The sequence below is a fragment of the Papio anubis genome, chromosome 4, assembly GCF_008728515.1.
Source record: "Papio anubis isolate 15944 chromosome 4, Panubis1.0, whole genome shotgun sequence".
NCBI lineage: Eukaryota > Metazoa > Chordata > Mammalia > Primates > Cercopithecidae > Papio > Papio anubis.
The window spans coordinates 37,821,216-37,847,217 of record NC_044979.1 but is presented as its reverse complement, the minus strand read 5'-3'; the positions used below and the strand labels follow the sequence as shown (position 1 = coordinate 37,847,217).

Below are 26,002 nucleotides of genomic sequence, written 5' to 3'. Positions count from 1 at the left end.
TTCATTTAGTCTACAGCTAAAGCCTTGGGAAGTACCCATCTAAGGCTTAAAACCAATTTCAATTTAGCTTCAATTTCTCTTTTAAAAGGAGAAGCAATTTCTACTACTGAAATTACTGTGAAAGGCATGGCATATTCCAGTTTCTTTTCTTAGTCATTTTTGGCTTGTTTTCCCATTATAATTAGAATTTAATTATTCTTAATCTCCTCATACAAATACATAAAAATTGCTGTTCTACGACAGTTTCACACTTACTAAGAACAAATCTAATGAGTATGTTTGCCAGATAAAGCAAATAAAAATAAACATGTCCATTTAAATTTAAATTTCAATCAATAATGTTTTACTATATGTATATTCTAAATATTACATGGGACAAACTCATACTAAAACATTATTCATTGTTTATCTGAAATCAGATTTAATTGGGCATCTTGTATTTTATTTGAGAACCTTAAATTAGGGTGTTTTAACAACCTATATCTATAAATCTATTATTCAAAAGGAGGATGAAATTCATGACCAAGGCTTCTTGGAAATGTTTTCCAATAGGTGGCGTCTTAGCTTGTAGAGGTTTTCTGTTGCTTTTTGGTGAGGGCTGCGGGGAGGTTGGTTACAAAGACCTGTTTTGAGGGAGGCTCGTTTACTTTTTCTTGATCAGTCTGTTGAACATTGGCATTTTTACTTTTGCTTGAACAGCACAACAGCCAAACTGCCAGCTTTTTTTTTTTTAATATATATAATCATTCAAGAGATATGGCAGCTCTCTGAGATACCAATTGTCTTTTGAAAAATAGCTTTCTTACACTAATCTGTTTTACAGGTCTTAAAAGTAAAACAAGGCTTTGAATACAGGGAAATGGATAAGTTGGATGAATGCATTCTGCTTGTTTAAACATTTACATCCAAAATAAAAGTAAGAAACTTCCTTAAAATTTTGTTTTTAATTAGGATAAAAGGCTAAAGGCACACAAAAAATACTGTAAGTTACTTTGCAAATATTTGCCAAAGATCTTACATCATGTCACACTCTGCACTATTTTACCGCCAGACCCCCATGAGCCATTCCCCTTGTAATCTAACCTTTTCTAACAGCCAAATTCCTCTGCTAAAATCTCATGCTCATCATTGCCTTCCAGGCAACATCTTTAATCTGATGTGCTGGTCATTCCTACATTCACTATTCTAATTTATTGTCTGTTATTCAATGATTTAATAAACACTTACTAAAGCACTGAGCAAGGTGAATGGTTCATATTACTAAGTTGTTTGCAGTCTGGTAGTCTGGGCTGATTATTAAAAAGAAAAGGAAGTTTATAATAAGGGAAATACACTAGGCTTCAAAAGTTGAGAAAAGTCTATTAGAGACATCAGTAAAGGCCCAGTGAGAATGGGCTTCGCAATCAGGAATGCCGAGGTCTGAATCCAAGCTCCCATCCTTACTGTTGAATGACTTGTGGCATATTACTGACCTCTCTGAACTTCATTTAATAATTACCTATCTCAGATAACTGTCGTCAGGTTTAAAATGAAAATGTTTTATACATTACAGGACACATTTGTAAACACTTAGGCAAAAAATCAGCTATTATAGAGTAAAATGGCAAAATTGTTACAAATATTGGAACTTGACTGCCACGGTCTGAATATTAGATCCTCTCTTTACTAGCTGTGTAGACTTAGGCAAGTCACTTAATCTCTCTATGCCTCATTTCCTCATCTATATTAAGTGAATAATAAGGGTAATTCAAAGTTTTAGTCCAATTTCATACTCAGCAGAGAGGATAAAATTGATTAACTCATGTACAAGAACTCTTCATTTTAAAAAAAAATTCAGGTAAAACTCTACAGTGTCTGGCACTGTAAGTACTCAAGAAATGTTAACTACTTCAATTATCATCAGTGTCATAATTATTATTTAAAGAGGTAGCATTTCAGATAAGTCTTCATGGGCTAGTAATATTTAAATGAAAGTACTGAGAAGAAATTTCTGGTTAAGCAGACAGCAAGAATAAATGTAGAGAAGAACGAAGCAAGAAAGTTTGTTCAGGGATCAGAAAATACAGAACCAGAGAATAATGAAGTAGATAGGAAAGTAAAAAATGGCAGATAAAGGCTCGATTGTAGAAGGGCTTGGTGCACGTTTGAGGTGTTGGTACATACTTCATTACCCAATAGGGAGTCTCTACACCTGTCTGAGCAGGAAGTTAGGAAAGCCTGAACTTGGGCATCCCAGAGGAGGATAGAGAAGAGAGGACAACTTCCCAAGACTGTAGAATCTGAACTGAGAGGAGATGGCAGCTGTTTAGAGGAGAGGGATGTGGGGAGGAAGTCAGAGAGGAAATTGCCTGAGAAACAGACCAGATGCAAATTGGTTGTGAGTGATAGATACATGGGAGTTGAGACCACAGATCATTCTTTAGCAAGGGGGAAGCTACGTTGGGTCTAGACAGAGTAAGGACTAGAAACCTGCCATGAGAGGAGAGGCAGCCCCAAGGGAATGGAGAACGAACTGCCAAAGGCAATCAACAGGAAGGAGGAACCGAGATGTAGATGTTACCTAGGGACATATGGAACAGCAATGCATAAAAAGATGCTTTGTAAAAGAGAGTACATCCAACAAGCAAAGTGGGGATGGAAAAAGGCAAAATCAATCTATGTTCATCATCCTCCCAGAGGGTGACACTGAACCCTTTGGGCTGAGCTTAGAGCTCTTCTTCTCTGGCCTCATAGCACCCAGTGCAAACTCTATTAGAGTTCTTATCTCATAAAGACAGGTCTGACAGCAAAAATTGGTGGTATATATGATCAGTAAGTGTTTAGAGAAATAATGAATGAGTAAATTAGTAGCCTTTAGAACCTCAGTCCTCCATGCCACTTTTGCATTATAATGCTCTTTCCAGTATTACAAACTGGACTGTCATTCACAAGTCTAAGATTTGCCCTACTTCAAGTAGCAGGCCACATTACTTTGTTGTTTGTCAGTTTGCATTACTAGCATTTAAGCAGCCTAAGGGAATGCATAAAGAGTTTTCAAAATGTGTTTCCAAAGCCTTTGTAGTTCCATGAAATCCCTGACCCTACTTGCCCTGCCTCCCTCCAGCATCCCACTGCATAGGGGCTGTGCAGAGTAAAAGCTGGGAGGAGGGAGGAAATGGCAGTCAGATCTTAGTTGGTTATACAAGAGAGACATCATTGTAAGACTGTGTTTTCAAAAAGAATTCTGAGACTTTTTACTTAAAGCTTGAAATATGTTATACTCCACTCAAATTATAGAAGGTTCATGTAAAGTAAGTCCTTTTGTTTATGTTTAAATTATTGCCCAAATATCTAAAATTGTAAAATAAGACCCCAAACTTTTCCACCATTCTCCTTTCACTGTATACCTATATGAAGAGAAACAAAGCAGTAGGCATGTTTCCCCATCTCTGAGTGTGGTTTATTTTCTTTACTTTTTTTATTTTTTATTTTTTTTATTTTTGAGACGGAGTCTCACTCTGTCACCCAGGCTGGAGTGCAGTGGTGCGATCTCGGCTCACTGAAAGCTCGGCCTCCCAGGTTCACGCCATTCTCCTGCCTCAGCCTCCCGAGCAGCTGGGACTACAGGCGCCCACCAACACGCCCAGCTAATTTTTGTGTTTTCCAGTATTCAACCTGAACAGTTATCCTCCAGGAAGCTAAGTAATACATTAGCACAGGTTATACTGTGAAATGCAAAGCTTTAGTCCAACTTCACACTAAGATTCTGTTTTAATTGGCTTGGCATGGGAGCCAGTCAAGCATGAGTGTGTAGGAGCTGACTCCTGGAGCCAGTTTGTTCTCATCTGTCCCCAGCTCCACATTCAGTTATGATTTCATGTTGGTAACTTAAAATTGACCATGCTGGAGAATTTACCCCACGGAAATTCTCAAATGCTACAAATCTGAGCTTTTTTTCTGCCCAGTGATCCAGCTTACCAGCACACCACTCAAATAGTTTAAGTTCTTTACATGAAATTAACGCACAGCCAGGGCTGAGACCTACTACAAAGAAAGCATATACTCAATGAATTAGTTTTTCAGCCTTATATGTCTGCAACTGTACGTTAGTAATCTCACCACCTGGTGCCACTAGTATATATTTTACACATTAAGTGCTCTTCTAAAAATATCTATATAAACAGCATTTTAATCAACTCAATTTTTTAATGTTAAAAATGCTTGCCTATTTTTGAATTAAAAGACCAGTCACAGAATTTAAATGGTGAAACTAATTTAACAAGTACCTAGTGCAACTCTGAGTTAAAAAAATACTAAGATTATAGAAACTGAGACTCGTTTATGTTCTCTAAGCTATATAAAGGCGGTGACAGGGCTATTACCTATGTCTGCTACCTCACAATCTGAATTTCCACACGAGCTTACAGGGTGAATTTGTTTAAAAATAGAAGAGAAAGAAACAGTTCCTTTATGGCTTCTCAGTTCCAGTCCCAAGGGGACTTTTTGAGTGCTAATAACGACAAGGACACTAGAAAAAACTCATACTTTCAAATGAAAATGTCAACACGTAGCTGGAGTGAAATAATTAAATTGCTTATATATATTTCCATACCTCATCATCCAACTACAGCAAATATGTGTATTCAAATAATCTCTTGTGAAACGAAAGCTTCCCTCCTTACAGGATGTTGTTACTGCTATCACTGCTCCCTAATCTTGTGAACTGATTAAAAAATAATACATTACTGGTTAATCTTTTTAACTATAATAAAGAGAAAATATAACATCATACCCATGCAAGAAGCAACAGATTTCTTTTCACCGTTCCACAATATCCTAACATCCCCACAATGATAAGAAAACAGCAAACAGCAATCATGACCGGATGAACCACAGGAAAGTAAGTCAAAATGACTGCTTCCTCTACCCTGAAAGAAGAAACATAATGTATTAGAAATAAAATATAATCAAAATGCACCCAAGACATAGTAGAAGGCACAACTGTGATTTGTGTTAATAATTCTTTAAATCACGATGCCTCCAAACTAGTGACTGTATTGTTATTTTCAAAATCACGGTGCTATTGTTTTTATGTTTATTTGCTCACTTGCTTTATTTTTGGTTTGGCAGTGTTTGGTTTTTTTTAATAGAAGTGGTAGCTTTCCTACCCCAACTCATTTAATATATAATATACGGGACCTTGATAAAAGGTCCATCTATAATTATCTCCGAAGCCTTAGCCTAAGTAAATCACATGGGAGCCTTTGCTATTTCCCAGCTGGGAGGAATCTCCTTCCTCTTCTCTAATCTTTGACCCCATGTGCACTACGTTTCTTTTCCCTGACAATTGATCCTCCCCCAAAATGTAAAAAACTGCTATGCAAAGGAAAATCAATCTACATTTGAAGAAAGGAATAGGTAGAAATGATTTTTGCTAGAACACAATGAAAAATTCATTAACCGAAACCAGTATTAATGATAAAAATTAACCGTTATTAAGCTAAGTTCCCCTGTGTTAAGGACTTGAAAAAAAATGTTTTTCATTTAATCCTTACCACAATTCAGATGTCATATATTATAATACAGTCTCCATTCAGAGATGATGGAGTAAAAAGTAATTTGTCCCCTGTGTTATTAGTAGATTAACCCTTGAAATTTGAGAACAAAAAAAATCATTGTGGTGTATGGTTTTCATTACCCCAAGAATATGAAGGTAAGAGGAAGCTGATGGTAATCTTCTTAGGGAAAAGTAACTATGCTGGTTCTTTACACGCACCTATGACATGGCTGACACACAACCAGAAGGACAAGCAACTGCTATTACCATACCCAGAAATGTCTATATAAACATGCTGTCACCTGATCCCCGCTAGGACCAGAGGCTCACCTTAAGGAGAACTCTGGAGGATGCAAGTGTCTGTGACAAAGGTTGCTATGGGCAGGAAAAACTTTTCCAAAAGACCAAGGGAGAGCACTACCATATAAAGAGCTGAGGGCAAAGTTACTTAAAAGAAAGCATGAAAGAATTCAATCAATAATTATAAAGTATACCTCGTTTCTGCAGTTAAAGTGAGAACATTATTTAGGTAGTCCCTCATCCAAGCAGAAACTGCCAACACACTGATGGACATTAACTGGGGAGAAAAAAGTACAAACTGGTTACCAAAGATTTACATAACATTCACTGCAGGATTAATAATAGGAAAATTAAGGATTTCGTTACATAATGTCTTTCCCAATTACCATTTGCTACATCTTGAAATTTACTATTACTATAAATATCTGCCATTCCATTTTGTAATCATGTCATAGGCACCAAATAGCATACCACCCAAATGGGATACAGAAAACAAAACTATTAAGTGGCTGATCCCAGGTTCAGGACAGAAACTGCACAAGATGAGGAGGCCACAGAACAAATAAATTATCAAACATATAAGATGTGTCTAAAACACACTGTCATTCTTAAAGGCAAGGAAGCAATTAAATACTATTACTGAACAATTAAATATTGTCAAAAAAAGTCACAGGAGTTAATTTAAAATGACTTCTACTGGCTAAAATTCAAACAATTTAAGCATTAAAATGATAGTAATAGTAGTAACATTAAATGTAATCCTTTGATTCATAAAGCGCTAAAGTATATACACTCATACTAACACATATATGTGCTAAAGTATATAAACTCATAATGAACAAAATTCTCTGGTCATCTTTGTAGAAAGTTGAATACTCAACTCATTCAGAAAACTGACAAGAATCTATGATTTCTATTTATCCTACTTCTCCCAAACCAACTAAAGGAAGAACCAAGGACTTGATTAAACTTTTTATGGAAGAATTTCTGTAATATTTGCAGGAAGCATTCTAGAGCATCACCATTTAACAACCCTTTCTCAAATAATGGATCTCAAAAAAAAAGATCCTCAATGGCTGCAATTCTATCAGGTCATTGGTTCTCAATCCTGTCTGTACGTTTGAATCATTTAAGACTGAAAAAAATTACTGAGCACAGGTTTACCCTGGACTAATTTTAGGGAGTAGGGCTTGGGCATCAGAAATGTATAGCAGCTTCACAGATATTCTAACAGGTAGGCAGGGCTGAGAACCACTGCATTAAATGAAAGGCTGGTGGAGAGTCAGAATGGAGAGAGTAGGCGTATGATCCAGGACCTACTGGTCACTCTTAGTGTCACAAAAAGACAACTAGACATAATGTGTCTCCCAACATGGTACGATCAGAAGCACACAGAAATTCCTATGAAGTATTTTCACCAGAAGGTCAAACTTGAGTCAAATCAATCCTCCCGCACTATCAGTCAATAAAAAAATATATGAAATAGATTTAAACAGGTTAAATGCCACCACGAGAAGCAATTAGCAAAATCAAGCATGTGAGAAATTTTACAGGACAAATGATCTGCTTTCTTGAATTGAAAAACAAAACAAAACAAAAAAACTGGCAACTTAAAACAAAAAGGAGAGAGGGAGAAACTCTTATAGATTAAAATAGAGATTACCCAGTGCAATACATTGACCTGGTTTGGATCCCGATTCAAACAAATCAGCTACATAGAAACATTTATGATACAACTGAGGAAAGTTTAACCCTGAACGAATGTTTGGAAATTTTAAGAAACTACTTTGATTATTTTAGGTATGAGAATAAATTAAATTTATTTTTTTAAGGGTCTTTATTTTCTAGACTTATATACTGAAGCAATTTTAAATGAAATACATTGATATGTATACTTGGAAGAAAAAAAATAAATGAAACATAATGATGGCTGGGATATGGTTTAATAATTAATCATGACCGGTAGAAGTTAGGTGGGAAGTAGAGAAGAGCGTGTTGATAATTGTTGAAACTGGGTAATGAATAATTGGGGATTAATTATACTGTGCTTTTCCACTTTTGTATATGTTTTAAATATTTTCATTATTTAAAAAATTAAAAAAAGAAAACTAAAACAAATTAAGAAGAAGTCTTCCTGGGAAGCTCTCCTAAAAGCTGCATATTATTAATTCTTAAGTTTGAAATGTCATTCCTTCTTTGATGGAAATTTTTTTGAAATGTGTATTTATCTTCTTAAGTACAATGTAGTGAAATTCAACTTACCCTGATTTTTAATAATTTCTGGTATCTTAATGAACATCAATTACCATTACGTGCTACAGCTTTAGCTTTAAATGCTGATATAATGAATACATAGAAGGTAGAAATAAGTCTGCGCTAACTCAAGTGGTGGCCATAAAACATGCTTTCTGCATGAAGGCTCCAAGGTAAACAGACTGTGTAGAGCTCTAAAGCTTTGAACAGTAAATTATGACTATCTGCTTGGAAAATCTGCTAGTGAATTCAAACTTCCATCATTTATTACAAATATTTACCGAACAACTACTATGTGCCTTGGACTGGGCGAGATTCAGAGACTGACAATAAATAAGAGATCTAGGCCTTCTTGGAACCTCTTGGGGAACACAGGCAACAATTATACAAAGAAAACAATTACAAACTGTTTCTAAAAAAAGTGCCATGAAGCACAGAAAAGGGAAATACCCTGTTGAAGATCTCTCAGATCCTGAGTGGTAGAGCTGGGATTCAAATTCAAGCTGTTGGGCTTTGAAGCATCAGGGTTAGTCACTGTCTCCCAAGTTTAGAAATAGGCATGGTATGTTTCACAGAGGGTGAAAACACTACCCTACACGGCATGTAGAATTCCTTTTTAGAAAGAGGGGCAGTGGGTCTCCTGTAGAAGTCAGGTTCAGTCTAAATGTCTGAACTACTTTCTTTGGTGAATGGGAGCTCAGTGGTTCTTAACCTGTAAATACAAATGTATTTCAACATAATTAATTTCCTTTGTAAGCCAATACATTTTGTTTTGTGGATTAAAATACAGATTAATAGTAATATTATATTAATTATATTAATCTTTTATGGAAGAATTTCTGCTAATATTTGTAGGAAGCATTCTAGAGCATTACCATTTAACAACCCTTTCTGAAATAATGGATCTGAAATAAAATACAGATTAATAGTAATATTATATTAATATCACACTACTATTAATCTGTATTTTAATCCACAAAGTAGAATGCAGTTTAATATTCTGACAATAGGCCCACAGGTTTATAAGACTGCCAAAGGAGTCAATGGCCTATAATATAGGTTAGGAACCCGGGGACCACAGTCAAGAGTAGAATTAGGCCAGTTATTATTATTCTCATGTCTGTTAGAAATGAACAGATTATAAACCTCATATAAGTTACAAGTGGGTCAGCCGCAGTAAATTAGTCATGTTTCTAGCTTCTTTTGATGCATTAACATCTGTTCTGCATGCATACGCCAGACACATCCTGCTCAGGAGAACCTAAAAATGTGCCTAAGTCACCTTGCCTTGGCCTGCTGCCTCCCTCATTGCTGGTTCCGTCCTCAAGAGGAGATGTTCTCCCAGGGGTGCACTTTTCAAATACAAACAATGCAATCCAGAATCCACACTCCTAAGTACCTCCCTTATGGGGCTCTCCCACTTAGGGGCCACTATACACCTGCCCTAATCACCCCAAGGCCAATTGTTCAAACTGGCCAATCCTAAACCCACTTACCTGCCTCACCTATACCTTCCCATAGAAACCATGGTATAAGCACTTGCCCACAGTTCCCATCTCTCTTTCTGCCTTGTGATTGACCCTAGTGTTTCCCCTCTTGCTCGCCACCCTCCATAATGAGATGTGTACTCCATGTCTTGGGATTTATGAATATAATAAACTTCTCAATGGCAGCCATCTCCTGGTTTTTTGGCCTTAGCATACCTAATTGACAGCAGAGCATATTAAAACACACAGAGCTAGCAGAAGACTGTTGTCTCTCTGATGAAACCTGTGGGCACGTGTTCTCCCTCTACTTGGCTATATGTGGGTCTTATGTGGTGCATTAGTCCATTCTCACACTGTTTTTTTTTTTTTGAGACGGAGTCTCGCGCTGTGTCACCCAGGCTGGAGTGCAGTGGCGCGATCTCGGCTCACTGCAAGCTCCGCCTCCCAGGTTCACGCCATTCTCCTGCCTCAGCCTCCGAGTAGCTGGGACTACAGGCGCCCGCCACCTCGCCCGGCTAGTTTTTTGTATTTTTAGTAGAGACGGGGTTTCACCATGTTAGCCAGGATGGTCTTGATCTCCTGACCTCGTGATCCACCCGCCTCGGCCTCCCAAAGTGCTGGGATTACAGGCTTGAGCCACCGCGCCCGGCCGTCTCACACTGTTATAAATACCAGAAACTGGGTAATTTATGAAGAAAAGAGGTTTAGTTGGCTCATGGTTCCTCAGGCTGTACAGGAAACATGCCTGGGGAGGCCACAGGAAACTTTCAATCATGGTGAAAGAGGAAGCAGGCACATCTTACATGGCCAGAGCAGGAGAAAGAGAAAGCAGAGGAAAGTGCTACACATTTTCAAACAACCAGACCTCATGAGAACTCACTACCACAAGAACAGCAAGGAGAAAAATCTGTCCCCATGATCCGATCACCTCCCACCAGGTCCCTTCCACAACACTGGGGATCACAATTTGACATGAGATTTCGGTGGGGACACAAATCCAAACCATATTATTCAACCCCTGGGCCCTCCCAAATCTCACGTCCTTTCACATTCCAAAATACAATCATACCAACAGTCTCCCAAAGTCTCCCAAAGTCTGACTTGATTCCAGCATTAACTCAAAAGTTCACAGTCCAAAGTCTCACTTGAGGCAAGTCAAGTCCCTTCTGCCTATGAGACTGTAAAATCGAAACCAGTTAGTTACTTCCAAGATACAATGGGGGTAGAGGCATTCACTAAATATTCCCATTCCAAAAGGAAGAAACTGGCCAAAACAAAAGGGCTACAGGCCCCATGCAAGTCCCAAATCCAGCAGGGCAGTCACTAAATCTAAAAGCTCCAAAATAATCTCCTTTAACTCCATGTCTCACATCCAGGCAACAATGATGCAAGGGGTGCAAGGGGTAGGCCCACAGGGCCTTGGGTAGCTCTACTCCTGTGGTTCAGCAGGGTACAATCCCTGCAGTTGCTTTGTTTCACAGGCTGCCATTAAGTGCCTGCAGCTTCTCCAGGCACAAAGTGCAAGTTGTAAGTGGGTCTATCATTCTGTGGTCTGGAGGAGAGTGGCCCTCTTCTCACTGCTCCACTAGGCAGAGACCTAGTGGGGACTCTGTGTGGGGGCTCAAACCCCACATATCCCTTCTGCACTGCTCTAGTAGAGATTCTCCATGAGGGCTCTGTCCCTGCAGCAGACTTTTGCCTGGATATCCAGGCATTTGCATACATCCTCTGAAATCAAGTCAGAGGCTCCCAAGCCTCAACTGTTGCCCTCTGTGCACTCACATGCTTAACACCACATGGAAGCTGCGTAGGCTAACAGCTTGCACCCTCTGGAGCAGTGGCCTGAGATGTACCTGGGCCCCTTTAAGCCATAGCTGGAGCTGAAGCAGCTGGATAATAGGGAGCAGTGTCCCAAGGTTCTGCAGGGCAGAGGGGCCCTGGGCCCAGTCCATGAAGCCATTCTTTCCTCCTAGGCCTTCAGGCCTGTGATGGGAGGCTCTGCTGTGAAAGGTCTCTGAAATGCCTTTGAGGCATTTTCCTCATTGTCTTGAACATTAATATTCAGCTCCTCTTTGCTTATGCAAATTTCTGTAGCCAGCTTGAATTCCTTTCCAGAAAATTAGTTTTTCTTTTCTACCACATGGTCAAGCTGCAAATTTTCTAAACTTTTATGATCTGCTTTCCTTCTAAATATAAGTTGCAGTTTTAGAACATCTCTTTACTTACGTATATGACCATACAATTTTAGAAATAACCAGGGCAAATCTTAAACACTTTGCTGCTTAGAAATTTGTTCTGCCAGATTACCCTAAATCATCACTCTCAAGTTCAAAATTTCACAGATACCTAGAGCAGGGGCACAATGCCACAATCTCTTTGCTAAAGCATAGCAAGAGTGACCTTTATTCCAGTTCCCAGTAAGTTCCTCATCTCCATCTGAGACCACATCAGCCTGGACTTCATTTGTCAATATTACTATCAGCATTTTTATCACAATGATTTAACGAGTCTCTAGGAAGTTCCAAACTTTCCCTTGTCTTTCTGTCTTCTTCTGAGCCCTCCAAACTGTTCAAATTTCTGCCTGTTACTGAATTACAAAGTCTCTTTCACATATTCAGATATGTTTATATCAATGCCCCACTCCTGATACCAATGTTCTGTATTAGCCCATTCTAGCACTGCCATAAAGTAATACCTGAAACTGGGTAATTTATAAAGTGCAGAGGTTTAATTGGCTTACAGTTCCACAGGATGTACAGGAAGCATGGCTAGGGAGGCCTCAGGAAACTTTCAAACATTGTGGAAGGGGAAGCAGGCACATCTTACATGGCCAGAGGAGGAGTAAGAGAGAGAAGGGGGAGGTGCTACACACTTTTAAACAACCAGATCTCTTGAGAACTCACTCTCTACCATGAGAACAGCAAGGGGGAAATCCGTCCCCATGATCCAATCACCTTGCACCAGGCCCCTCATCCAACATTTGACATGAGATTTGGGCAGAGACACAAATCCAAACCATATCATGTGGTATTTTATTTCATTATCTAAAATTATTTTACAGTTATAAAATCTCCTCTCTTTATCACTCTTCAAAGTAATGACTTCTGTTGGTTTCTCTATTCTATACTGGCTTTATAGGATGTTTAGCCAGTTTTCAATAACATAGTTCTTAGTCATGTCAACACATTATTTCATTCTTCATAGTGTACAATTCATTATCAGTGTAGTTACTACACATAGTTCTTCCATTTTTAACAAACAAAAAAAAAGTGTATATCGTTTAAATGGTGTATTCCAAGACATTTCTTATATGGCAGGATGATTAAAAGTCTGGGCTTTGAAGTCATTCTTCCATTCAAAAATCATATATTGGTCACCCGCTCTTTGCCAGGCACTGTGCTATGTGTTAGGGATACACTGATGAACAGTAACAGACACTATCTCTGTGGTGCAATTAACTAAGTGAAGAGGACACAGGTTAATCAACTCATTAGAGATATAAATATGTAATTGAGAACTGTATGAAGTGCTGAGAAGAAATAGTACAAGTTTCTGTATGAATCCCTTTTGGAGGGCCTGACCCATTCCACGGGGTCAAAGGAACTTCTCTAAGAAAGCTAAGATCTAAAGGATAATTATCAAGTTACTCAGGAAGAGGAGGGTTGAAAATAACCTTCCGGTCAGAAAGAACAACGGCCCCATGAGGGAAGGCAACATGACATGGTAAGGAAAATTTGCACATGGTGAGAAGGAAAAAGCAGGCAGGGGTGAGACTGCATGGAGTCTTGAAAGCCATTTCAAGGTATATGGGCTTCACCATCACGACAATGAGAAGCCACTGAATTTTGAATTTCAGCTAGGAATTCTAGCTCTACTGCCTTTTAGCTATATGACATTCAGCTTGATCTTTCCTATGCCTCAGTTTTCTCACCTGTAAAATGATATAAAAATAAGGCCTACTTCATAGAAGATCCATATGACAAAAAAAAAAAAAAAAAACAGAGTGAGACTCTCATATACATTACCTATAATTACTGCAAGTCACTTTAGACTTAATCTTTCTCAGTCAGTCTGAAAGATTAGATTACTCCTAAATCAATTCTGAAATGGAATCTTCAGCTATTTGAAAGTCTACCAGATGGACAAGAGAGGAAGCTCTTTGATACAACTACTTATCAGACTATCATGGTCAATTTCAACATCTCTAACACTAAACTTATCTCCATTCCTCCTAAACCTGCAAGTTCCTCCCACTGTTTTTCCTGTAAATGGTATAATCAATCCTTCAATCATGTAAACTGGAGACTTGGCAGGAAGGCTGAACCTCTCCCTTTTCCTCAGCTCTATATCTAATTAGTCTCAAGTCCTTCAAATTGTACTGGCAAGGCGTCGCGTGAATTCCTCCCCCTTTCCTGCCACAGCTGGCTGGTTCAGGCCTTCATCCTCTCTTGCTATCCAATTATAATTACTTTATAATAAAACTCTTCAGCTCACAGATTCCACCTCCAATTCACCCTTCGGTTACTTTTATAGAACATAGATCAAATTCTTCTGCTTATAGCTACCCTTTATGGTTCTTCTTCAACTACCATTTATTTAATCTTCCCTCAACTCCCTTGGAGAGAACAAAGTTTCAACTCTTGAGCAGGGCACACCAGGCCCTTTTCAGCTACCCCTTAACCTTTTTCTTAAACCATGCTTCCTGCCAGCTCTTTCCTACACACATTCTATATATGGAAAACAACGAAACTGCTTGCACCTCTCCAAAATGCGCCATATGCACCTCCCATTGCCTATCCATCTTCACTCCTGCAGTGCATTCTGCCTGGAATACCATCCTGCCCCAGCTTTCCTGTTCTCATGTGCTGAGCAACATCTACTTCTCCTTCAAGGCCAGCTTGAACATCAACTAGAGCGTAAAGATTTTCTCCCAACTGCTGCCTTACCTACAGATCTTTTCCCTCTTAATGCTCTTTGGACAGACCTTATAAAGCAGTTATCCTGCTGTTCTTGTTTCTGTCCATCCATCTCATCCCAGCAGAGGGCACAGAACATTTCTTATCTCCCTACCACGTAGAAAAGTACCAGGCTCAGTAGTGGTGCCTAATATATGTTAGGTGAGCGAATGAGAAAATAATTAAATTAAAGGGAGATGGTTTCATCCTGCTAGATAAGCTGTTAGAGATTTTTAAACAAATTAGAAGATGCTGTAATAAGAACTGAGCTTTCTATCACTGGAAGTTTTCCAGTAGAAAGATGGTTTCTAAAAAACAAAGTCAAAGATTTATATATCAGATTAGAAGCTGGCTAAAGTGTTCTCAAAAGTTCTTTAAACTAAAACTTTGCATTATACTCTGTTCCAATGTTTTCCTCACAGGAGTATACCCAAACATTTCAGCTGTGCACAGAACATTAGTCAAAATAAATAATAACACCAAGCCTTATTCTATAGTAAACAAGCAACCCTGGGAATAAAGCGGCTTTTTCTCAAGGAATTGATTCCAGAAACACTAAATGTCTGAGAGCAGTTTCATCCTCAACGAGTGAGGCTTTACTCACTGGGTTCGAGAAAATAACAATAAAAACAAATACAGTGCATGCCTATAGCAAGAAACTGAACTAAAACGAGACTAGGTCAACTCAAAACTAAACCTGATATTAAACCTAGAAGCGCAACTTACGAGGGGGATTCAGGACTCCTTGCTAATCACGTTATTTTCTGCTAATTTTCCAAATTAACTATGAAAATAATCCTTCAAATGCCACTCACATTGGCTAAATTATTAGGAACATTATAGTTATCATATGTAGCTAGGCTTTATAGCTCCTTACGTTTTCTCCAGTATTGCAACATGTTACTTGAAGCTCAAGGAGACATTTTAAAACTATATGAAGTGTTACTTGATAGAAACATATTTAATATATTATTTGGCAGGACATTTGTCACAATCTCTCTTGCAAAATACTTAGAAAATGCTAGCTTTCAACAAATATTTAGAAACATAAAATTTGCAGTGCTGAGGATATGGTCTGCTTTTGTTTGAATATAATTATATAAAAACAACTCTTGAATCAAGTTGTTTTCTGAATCAGAATTGTATGTGTATGCACATTTCCTCAGTGTATTATGGAATGTGTACCTATAATTTCCATAAAATAGTAAGGTCACAGTCGAGAAATAGTCTTTTCTATCTTTCGAGTGTCTGCCATCTGTTACATATAGTCCCACATAAGATGACAGTGACACAAATAATTTCTGTTCAAGGATGACGGCTGTCTAAAACCACCTACCTAAACTTTTCATGTCAAACCTGTTAGCAAAGAGAAGAACGTAAAAGAGAGACCTGAATCTTAGTTACAGCTTTGTGTATATAGAAAAGGACTTTGACAAATAATTCAAATTTTCATAATTTTTATTGGCTGATCTTGAAAATGGAAAAAGTAGACCAGAAGCTTTCCTTCTTTAAAAAAAGGATTTAAATTTTGGGGGTGTTTTTTTTCTGTCTCCCAGGCATGATCATAGCTCATTGCACCTGGAACTCCTGGGCTCAATTGATCCTCCTGCCTTGGTCTCCCAAGTGCTGAGGTTACAGGCATGAGCCACCACACTTAGCCTTTAAATTGCTATTTGTTAAAATGTAAAAGTAAGATCAAGCCTTGATTATTTGGAGGCTGGTCGCACAAGGTGAGTCACATGTGTGTTTCATGTTGCCAGGCCTGCTCCCTTCTGCCTTTTTGTGAGTCTGTGCCTTCTCAGCTTCCCTCTACCAGGGGATGGGCAGAAGGAAAGAGAGCAAACAGGTAACACTATTTGCTAAAGCTGTGAAAGAATAGGCCATGTAAATGATGGCTGAAATACAGTCTGGAGATTACTAGTGGGTATCACTTCAGAATGAACATCAATGAATTAGAGCTGAATAAATCAATAGCACCCTGGAGCTGTTCCTACTGATAGTTTTTCTAGACCATCATGTTTTCCTATAGATAGGGTGACCATGCATCCTGATCTGACCAGAAGAGATCCACGATAAGCCTCTGTTGTTTGGTCATAACTCTTAACAGAAATATCCCCTTTTCTTCAGTCTCTACATTGTCCTGGTTTCCATGATAAAGTATATGATTACCCTATAGTCACTACAGGTAAAAGAAGAGTAAAATGCCTCATTCTACAGGATAGTTTCTGTGCAGTCTAACTGCAGTAAACTCCACTTCCCCCACATCCCAGCTCAGGATTATTCCCTGAGTGGAATCAATGAGGCAGGAGCCTATTGCTCAGTACGCAGCAGAATGTGCTGTGAAGAATCTTCCATGTACTTCTCAAAAAACATTCCTTAAGACGAATGCAGCGGCTCAAGTCTTTGCTCAGCTGAGCCACAATGTATATATAAAAAAGTAGATCAGCTTTACTCTGAGACTAAAAGACTTTTTTTTCTTTTTTTTTTTTTTTTGAGACGGAGTCTCACTTTGCTGCCCAGACTAGAGTGCAGTGACACGATCTTGGTTCACTGCAACCTCCACCTCCCAGGTTCAAGCATTTCTTCTGCCTCAGTTCCCCTAGTAGCTAGGATGGCAGCTGCATGCCACCATGCCCAGCTAATTTTTGTATTTTTAGTAGAGATGGGGTTTCGCCATTTTGGCCAGGCTGGTCTGGAACTCCTGACCTCAGGTGATCCACCAGCCTGGGCCTCCCAAAGTGCTGGGATTACAGGCATGAGCCACCATGTCTGGCTGACTAAAGGATTTTTTTATGGTTAAAATTTATTTTAAAAGACCACAAATATTTGCTGGAGGGCTTTCCACTATTTCTTAGGAAGAGTTCAAAAATACTTGAATACCGTTCATAGCATAAAGCTGAGGACACCAATTTAAGATGCAGTATTTCAATATGATTCATAAATGTCCTTCCTGTGAATTCAAACTTCTACTTGCCAAGAATCTAACTCTTCAGATTCTGTATGGATCAAACACCTAAGGTTCACTACGGATGGCCAGAGAAAAAGAAACAGAGCACTGAGCCTCTTGTCTTTTCATCTGCCGTGCATATATCCCAAAAGCATAAACTAATTTCCTGTCTACTTTTTTAGACTTTCTTTTATAAGTTACTTTTCATATTTAATCAGGGTAGTTCTTCTCTATTGCTATTATCTTTAGTAATGGTAAGTAAAAAACAATGGCTCTTATAGAATGGTGAGATATGGGAGTTTATATTATGCATTTAGAAAATTAGAAACAAATACATATTTGATGAATTTTAAGTTTTCGCCAATGTCAGAAATTTTCAAGGAGAACCATATTTATCCATATTTGTAATAATAGAAAATTACCATCTAAGAAAGACAAATGACTAAAAAGCTAAGAAGCTGTCTTTAAAATGGTGGAAAGCTCTCATTTCTTTAAATAATACGCCATTTAAATTTTACTAGTAGCAAAAGCGTATAAATTTGAAGTAAAGGTAACCCACGTCCTCACTCCATCATGGAGAGAAGGCGAATCATGGTCTCAAAAGAACCCTCGGGCAGTTCACCTACCCACACCATCTCCTATGAGCTCCTTCCCATCCTGAATTCACAAAACTCGTGACAAACCTAGAAGGCCCAATACTTTTGTGCCGACTCCAGTACAACAGTACTAGAATCTGGCTTCTTCATCATGTGGAAAAGACACTGAACAGATGACAAATCAAGGTGAATGGATCCATATAATAAAGAGAATGTAGAGCATGTGTGATCTCGAATGTGCTGTGAATTGTTTCTTCTAAGACACATTCATGGCTTACACTTAAAAACACATCTATGCCTTACATTTATAAAAAAAATACTCAATGTATACTTTTTAACTTAAAAAAAAAAAACAAAAAAACTCTCAGTTTGATTTTTGACTCTCAGAACAGGAAAACAAAATTGAATGGGTTCCCAATGTTTTTGTGATTAAGATTTATTTTTCTTTTCCCTAAAATCCTAGTGGGGTAGAAAAGATAAGAAGGTACCAATATAGTAAAAATAGATTTAAAAAACTAAGACTACTTAAAATGCCAGTGCAGAGTAAAAGCCTATAGCTTTTGACCTCATGGGTAATGGGGACAATGTCATCAATCTTGCAAACCCAGAGGGAGGAACAATCTCCCTCTTCATAGTCAGAATGTGAAGTCTGGTTTAAGAAGTGGGGTTCATATGCCACACTGATGTGTTCTACTTGTAATTCCAATGAGAACTAAAAGCTAGTATTAAAGCCTTGCTCCTCAGGGTGCGATACTCAGACCAGCAGCATTGGCATCACAGAGGAGTTTGTTAGAAATGCACTCTCAGGTAGAACTCAGGACACACTAAATCCAAATCTGCATTTTAACAAGATCTCCAGGTGATGTGCATGCACTCTGAGGTTTTAGAAGCACTGTTCCAGAGAATTTGGAATGAGCAGGTGGACAGCTAATCCCTTCCTTCTGAGGATGTTTACTTGACTTCTTTCATGCAAATAAATCCACCACTGTTTCCAGCAATTTAACTTCTACTACACTTGGATAAAAAACAAAACTGGACTTTCAATTCCTGTTCTGCTACTTACTAGCAAGTTATTGAATTACTCTGAGTACCAGTTGCTTTACCCAAAAAAAGAGAGACAGACAGACTAAGAAAACTATTTTATGGGTCTATTATGAGAACTAGATGAGAGTAATGTTAAGAATGGCCAGGAATGTCTCCAGCACAGGCTGAAAATGGCTTCTGACTTGGTAATGGTAGATCTGCAAACATTGCCTTAACACTGAAAAAGTAAAATGAGTATCCCTAAAATTAGCCTATTATACATTTCATACTATTCTAACAAAAATCCCAACAGAATTTTATTTTTTTTTTTTTTTTTTTGGAGACAGTGTCACTGTCGTCAGCCTGTAGCGCAATGGGGCAATCTTAGCTCACTGCAACATCTGCCTCCTGGCTTCAAGTGATTCTCCTACTTCAGTCTCCCGAGTAGCTGGGATTACAGGTGCCACCATGCCCAGCTAATTTTTGTATTTTTAGTAGAGACAGGGTTTCACCTTGTTGGCCAGAATGGTCTCAGTCTCTTGACCTTGTGAACTGCCCACCTTGGCCTCCCAAAGTGCTGAGATTACAGGTGTAAGCCACCGTGCCCAGCCCCAACAGATATTTTTAATTGGATAAAATAATCTTAAAGAACATTTTTAAAAAGAAATCTTAACCAAGTCAAGAAATGAAGGCATATATATACACATATATTTATATTTATACATATATTTATATTCATTTTTATACATAATATATTTATATTTATACATATAAAATCCTGTAGAAAATTATATTACAGGCCGGGCACAGTGGCTCACACCTGTAATCCCAGCACTTTGGGAGGCCGAGGCAGGTGGATCATGAGGTCAGGAGTTCGAGATTAGCCTGGCCAATATGGTGAAACCCCATCTCTACTAAAAAATACAAAAATTAGCTAGGCATGGTGGTATGCACCTGTAGTCCCAGCTATTCCAGGAGGCCGAGGCAGGAGAATTGCTTGAACCCGGGAGGCGGAGGTTGCAGTGAGCTGAGATTGTGCCACTGGACTCCAGCCTGGTGACAGAGTGAGACTCCATCTCAAAAAAAATAAATAAATAAAAGAATATTATATTACAAAGAATATAGAAAAGTTTGTTTAACTATTGTATAGAAATAGATAACATAAATGAAATTAACACTTAAAATATAGGGCAAACCTAAATGATAAATATGAAATACTTAATGAATATGAAATGAAATGATATATGTGAAAAACATATATAAAATGATGCTCATGCTCACTGGTAGTGGGGTAGGTACAAAATAAAGTAACAATGAGATAATACTTTAAATGTTTCAGATTGGCAAAAATTTAGAAGTGCGATGTTACCAACAAGATGGCAACAAATATTTTTGTACATATAATGGGGTAATTACTGCTTTTATTTTTAGGGAACAGATTCCCAGAACAAGATTGCTGGGTCAAAGGAATTGCAGTAGTGGTAGCAATAGTAGCAGTATTAATCATAACAATAACAATTACTATGATTAGTACCATAATGATAGTAGCAGTCCACCTCCTGGTAATCTGCTAGAACATCATCATTATTGTAGTAGTTATAGTAATAACTGCAACACTGCTATTGCATAGATAGCACTTATTATGTGCCACTGTTCTCAGTGCTTTATATATGTTAACTCTAATCCTCCTCACAACAACTCTAAAAAATAGGTAACTATGATTCCTATTTTACAGGCTAGGAAACAGACAGTAAATGTGCCTGGCAAACATAGTGAGAAGCAGTAGCTATTCTGTATGTTAGTTAGATAGGTTGGCTACTTTTGTTTTTGTTATCATCACATATATTTTTACATAGCAATTCCACTCCTATGACTGTAACTCAAATGAGAAACTAATTTAACAACAAAAAAATCAAGGATTTACATGTATAGTAGTGTGTATCTGTCATGGACAGGTATGAGTAAATCTTTGTATGAAACAAAATACAGAAAAATGTAGACAAGATGCTTAACCTGGACTATTTTGTTGAAGCGTAGGTGATACTAGGAGAAGAGGAGGGCTGGAGAAAGAGGGAAGCAATCCAAATAAGTCAATAAATCGGAACACACTCACACACACACTGCACACAGAGATAGAAAGTTAGAAGGTTTAAGTACAGGGTAATAACAAAGAAATAATGTTTACATTCTCTGGGGACACAAAGAGCCCTGGAAGAGTTTCAGGAATAGGTGCTTCTTTGCAAAGTTCATTTCCAAGAGGAGTGATACTTTTGTTGAATGACTTGGTTCTTTTTTTTCCCACACAATATAAAGTATTAAGAAATTTTTCAAAGCTTGATTCTTTATCGAACAATAACAACAACAACAATCTTAGTAATTCTAAGGTTCAAAACTCAGTAAGGGTCAAGTTAAAGACACTGTCTAGGGGCAAGAAAGCTGAGTTCTGTTCCTGGCACTGCCACCATTGGACAATTTGATCTTTGGCAAGTCACTTAATCTGCACTTAATTTCCTCACTTACAAAGGAAGGAAGTTCAACCAGGCCATCTTTAAAGCTCCTTTTAGAAGTGGAATGTGATGATTCTATAATTAAAAAGCACAATGTAGAAAAGTGAAAAACTAGTAAATAGGAGTGATAAGTATCAAACATTTTAAAGAAATGGAGTTTAAAATCTTAAGAACTTGTAATGATCCAGGTAATTTAATGATTCACTTAAAAATTGAACTTTTAAGAAGTATAAACTACAATAAGATCAACTTGTGATTTTACATTTCCAAATGGTGAATTTAACTACCCAATGCTTTAATTTTGAGAAATTAATGCTTTAATGTTGAGAAAAGGAATGCTATTTTAGATATTTTCAGATTACTCACTTAAGTAAGACTTAATTTGTCCTTTAAAATGGGGCCATCTATAAGGTGCAGCTCAACCAAAATGTCATCTTCTAGAGACTACATGTAATAGCCCTATGACAAAAAGGCTGGGCAATGCCAGCCAGTCAGCATGCCAGCCAGTCAGCCACATAATATTGCACAATAAAATTTGTAACAGAAAATTTTGAATAAAATTGTTAATAGAACACAAAAAATGGAAATAACAATTTGCTTAAGAATGGCAGCCTCCTGAAGCAACATTCACAGTTTAAATTGTTATATTTTCCTAAGTTTTATAAGTAATAATATGATTACTAATCATACTCTATGAAAATTTAAAGCATAAAAAGTCATTAACTCATAGGGCATAAAGATTTCCATGAGCTTGTTACATTTTATGTATTTTTATTTCCTTAAATGGTTATAGGATTTTCCAAAAGCATACACACAATTCCTTAAACTTTGCCAACTTAGAATTAGTTACATAAAAATCACCCTTCAGACTGTATGGAATACCCTAGACAAATCTACTCAGCCTTTTTATGATAGGTTATCTGGGTGTGAATTCCTTGCCCACCCCCCCCCCCCCAAAAAAAATATTAAGACTTGGCCCAACTAGATTTTACAGGCGACAGAGATGCAAAGAAACAATTTCTGGCTTGTACAGTTATCTAAAATTCCTGCAAACAAGCGGCTCCGTAAGTGGTATGTCATAATTTTCTTATCTACGAGTACAAGCACGTGCATTTATTTATATCCCTAGATTAACTTCAAGTCTAATTTTACTGCCAGTAGTGTCCAGGGGTGGATTTCTTTGTTCTAATTACAAATGGAACTTGAGCTAGATCAAAGGCATTTTAAGAAGGTCAAATTTTACTTCTCTGAAAAATAGAGGGTGTTATCCCATGTAATTAATTAATGCTTAGCCATGCCCTTTGGCGCATTATCCGGTGGCTGCAGAAAACCAGAGCCAGCCGTCCCCACCTGTTGGTGCAGTGAAACTTACTTACCCAAAAGAGCAGATTGAGGGCGTAGAGCAGGCAGCGCAGACACTTCACCGAATCTTCTCTGGCCATTGTGAGCCCCGTAAGGGAGAAGCCCCATCCTTTCACCACATCCTACTCCCGAGGGCAGAACGACAGCGATCTGCAGGGGGCGGGGGAGAGAGAACAGGGGACATCTCACCATCACGCTCCCCACTGCCTGCCCGTCCCTCCTCCGCCAGCCCTCAGCAGGGTCCAGAGGGTCCCGAAGCCCAGTGCATTCGAGACATCGCCTCATCAAAACTCATTTGTTAAAGTCATAATAGTAACTAAACTCCCAAAAGTTCCAAACCGGCTTCAGATAACACCTGCTGGGAAAAGAAAAGAGCAACTATCCAGATGAATGAAGTCGCACAGTAAACTCGCGTTCTCAGGGAACACGCGACGGGGCCCTGTGTATTCTGATGAGACGCTCTTGAAAACCTCCCTCACCACGCCCCTCCTCGGGGACCGCGCTGCTCGGAACTGTCCTGAAGGTTAGAAAACACACTGCCCCCTACCCCGGACACGTCACAGGAGCCACCGGCAAGCCCGAGAGCATGAGCACCCTTCCAGTTAGGACAGTTCCTGGGCACTCCAACTCAGCACCCCTCTACCCTGCCCCGCAGCTCGGGTGTGAATGCAAGGGACTGGGGGGTGGGGGGAGGGTTCGGGGGGCGCAGCGCGGAGCTGGGATTCCGCCCGGCGACTAGGGTTTCTCTGGGAGAACGTGAGAAATGATGTTTTCGGCCCCAGAGTGATGGATTAGCCTGGGACAGGGGGCGGGGGGCGGGGAGGGGGCGCAGGGGAATTAGGGCCCGTGCAGCTGTGCAGACGCCGGGTTAGTCATTCAAACCCCCTTCCCCCGCCCCGGCCGCTCCCGCGACCCCTTGCTCAAAGCCGCCCGCGGAGCACAAAGCGAGCGCGGCCACCGACCCAGCCATCGCGTCCGCGCGCCCCCGGCAGGGCGCGAGGGGAAGCGCCGGCGGCAGGGAGCCCCAGAGCCAGCCCTTAAGTAGTTTAACACACAGCGCGGAGGGCAGCCGCCGGCGGGCTGGCGGGACAGCGGGCAGGAAAGGCGACAGACGCGCGGCCACTTACCGTAGGCTCTGGGCCCCGTGCCCCACGCCCGCCGGGGTATAGTCGGGGGCGCACGGCGGGGGCTCATCGGAGCAGGGACCTTCTTCGCGGAGAACCGGAGGGCTTCATTGGCTTCAGCTGGAGACGCTTCTTTCTCTTCCTCTCCCCCCGCCGCCGCCGTCGCCGCCTCCTGGGAAAAAGAAAAAAAAAAAAAAAAAAAGTCCTGGGCAGCAGTTGCTGGAAAGTCTCTGCTAAGCCACCTCCCAGCGCCGCTGTCCCTCCCAAGTCCTCTCCGAGTCCGGACGAGGCAGCGGCGGCAGTCAGGGCCAGCTGCACAAACTCTCAGCGCATGCTCGAGCCGCTGTTTGCCGGGGTTGGGTCCTAGTGGGTGTTTCTTGTCCCTCTCACCCAGCGAGAGTCCCCAAAGGGACGCTTCACCTCTGCAGGATAGGGTCCAGAAGATAATGCCTAGGAACTTGGGAGAAGTCCGTGCAGTAAATCCCTTTAAAATGGTGGTGTCGAAGGAATGGAGGCTGGGTTGTAAGCACAGAGAAACAGGCTTTTATTATATGAAAATATTTGTGTTTGAGAAGGGGGGTGAAGGGGTGGCCCAACCCTATTCCTGCAATGAGAAACTAGTTTTCACAACCTTTATGGAGCCACCTCCTGTGATTTGTTATTAACATGGTGCCCTGTGATCCTTCTTATTGCTCTGTTGCCCTCCCTGATTTAAAAAAAAAAAAAGTTCTTTCCCACTTTCACACTGCACTAATAGCATTTACGGAAACATCAGAGTAATCATGTCCAGTCTGAACTGCAGAAGAGGAGGAAAGAACATTTTTAACTCTTAGAAGTAACTCAAGCTTTCCAAAATTTCTCACGATAAGATTGTATTGAGTTTTAACTGGGTGATTTATTTTGAAATGTGTACATAGTAGTGGATCTTTGGAAAATCTAATTTTTTAAAACTAGAAATTCACGAAGTATTGCACAACAAGAGACCATCCTTCCAAAAGAATCTTCCCTTTTAGAAGTTAGAAGTTTCACACTAAATAAAATGCCACTGGATCATATCCTCCACATAAAATGTGGATGTGTTATGCCTCACAATACTGCTCATTTCTAGGATTACTTTTGTGGGCACTGCGTGGCCAATAAAACTTCACCAACAAATATGAATTACCTGGAATACGAGCAACAACTTTGAGAAAACCTAATAACTAGAGTCCTTAAATTTCCTTGAAGAAAAAAAAAAGAAAAGAAAATTGGAATCCTATGTCCATGACTACCTGTCTAGAGTCAGTTGCTGCATGACTGGAGTGACGATAAGACACGCAGTCTCATATGGAAAGAAGCAAAGTCAAGACCAAAAGACAACATGGTTGTCCTGGGTTAGGCTAGGAAAATTATTGGTAAGCAAGTCACTAAGCAGTACGGAAGACAGCAGCCAAAAGAGTATAAAGAAGTATAGCCATGCACAAAAAAAAAAAAAAAAAAAAAAAAACCACCAAGAAAAGTGTCCAATTATCCACCAGATGACTCCAACTCTGATAATGAAGCAGCTTCTAGAATCTTGGGGAAGAGTAAAGAAACCCACTTTTATCCTGTGCCAGCTTCTTCTCAAATTAGGGTGCATGCCTATTTTAAGGAATGGCCTGCTGAAACAACCAGCCATCCAAATGCTGTTGGTGCCACACATTCCCCAGAGAGGTATAAACATCCCTGCATTGAGAGGAGTCCATGACTGCTATTAAAACTAAGAAAAAGAGTGCCAACAATTCCCATGTGTCAAAGCAGAGATCCTCTTCTACTTCTAGAAAGTAGTTAAGTGCCCTTTCCTTAATTCATAAACCTTTAAGGGTCAACTGCCTTAAAGCAATAAAATACTAGAGGAAGTTACCTTAGAAGTATGTATGTCCTCTTCTTCCTA

At 39.4% G+C, this 26,002-nt stretch overlaps 1 protein-coding gene across 4 annotated transcripts in view; it reads right to left on the bottom strand.

Annotated features, from left to right (window-relative positions):
• TSPAN12 (tetraspanin 12) overlaps positions 1–24,674 on the bottom strand; it is a 70,546-nt gene extending 45,872 nt beyond the window's left edge. The window contains exons 1-5 of one of the 4 annotated variants that reach the window (XM_017957124.3): positions 24,511–24,674; positions 24,094–24,262; positions 22,981–23,116; positions 6,031–6,113; positions 4,772–4,907 (exon numbers count right to left, since the gene is read on the bottom strand). In XM_017957124.3, the coding sequence (XP_017812613.2) occupies positions 4,772–4,907; positions 6,031–6,113; positions 22,981–23,046 (285 nt within the window). In that variant the 5' untranslated portion in view covers positions 23,047–23,116; positions 24,094–24,262; positions 24,511–24,674. Of the gene's footprint in view, positions 1–4,771; positions 4,908–6,030; positions 6,114–22,980; positions 23,117–23,321; positions 23,476–24,093 lie in introns of those variants that run through there. The other 3 variants (XM_021936203.2, XM_009203757.3, XM_009203758.3) reach the window with 3 other exon arrangements.
• Between the last annotated feature and the right edge of the window lie 1,328 nt (positions 24,675–26,002).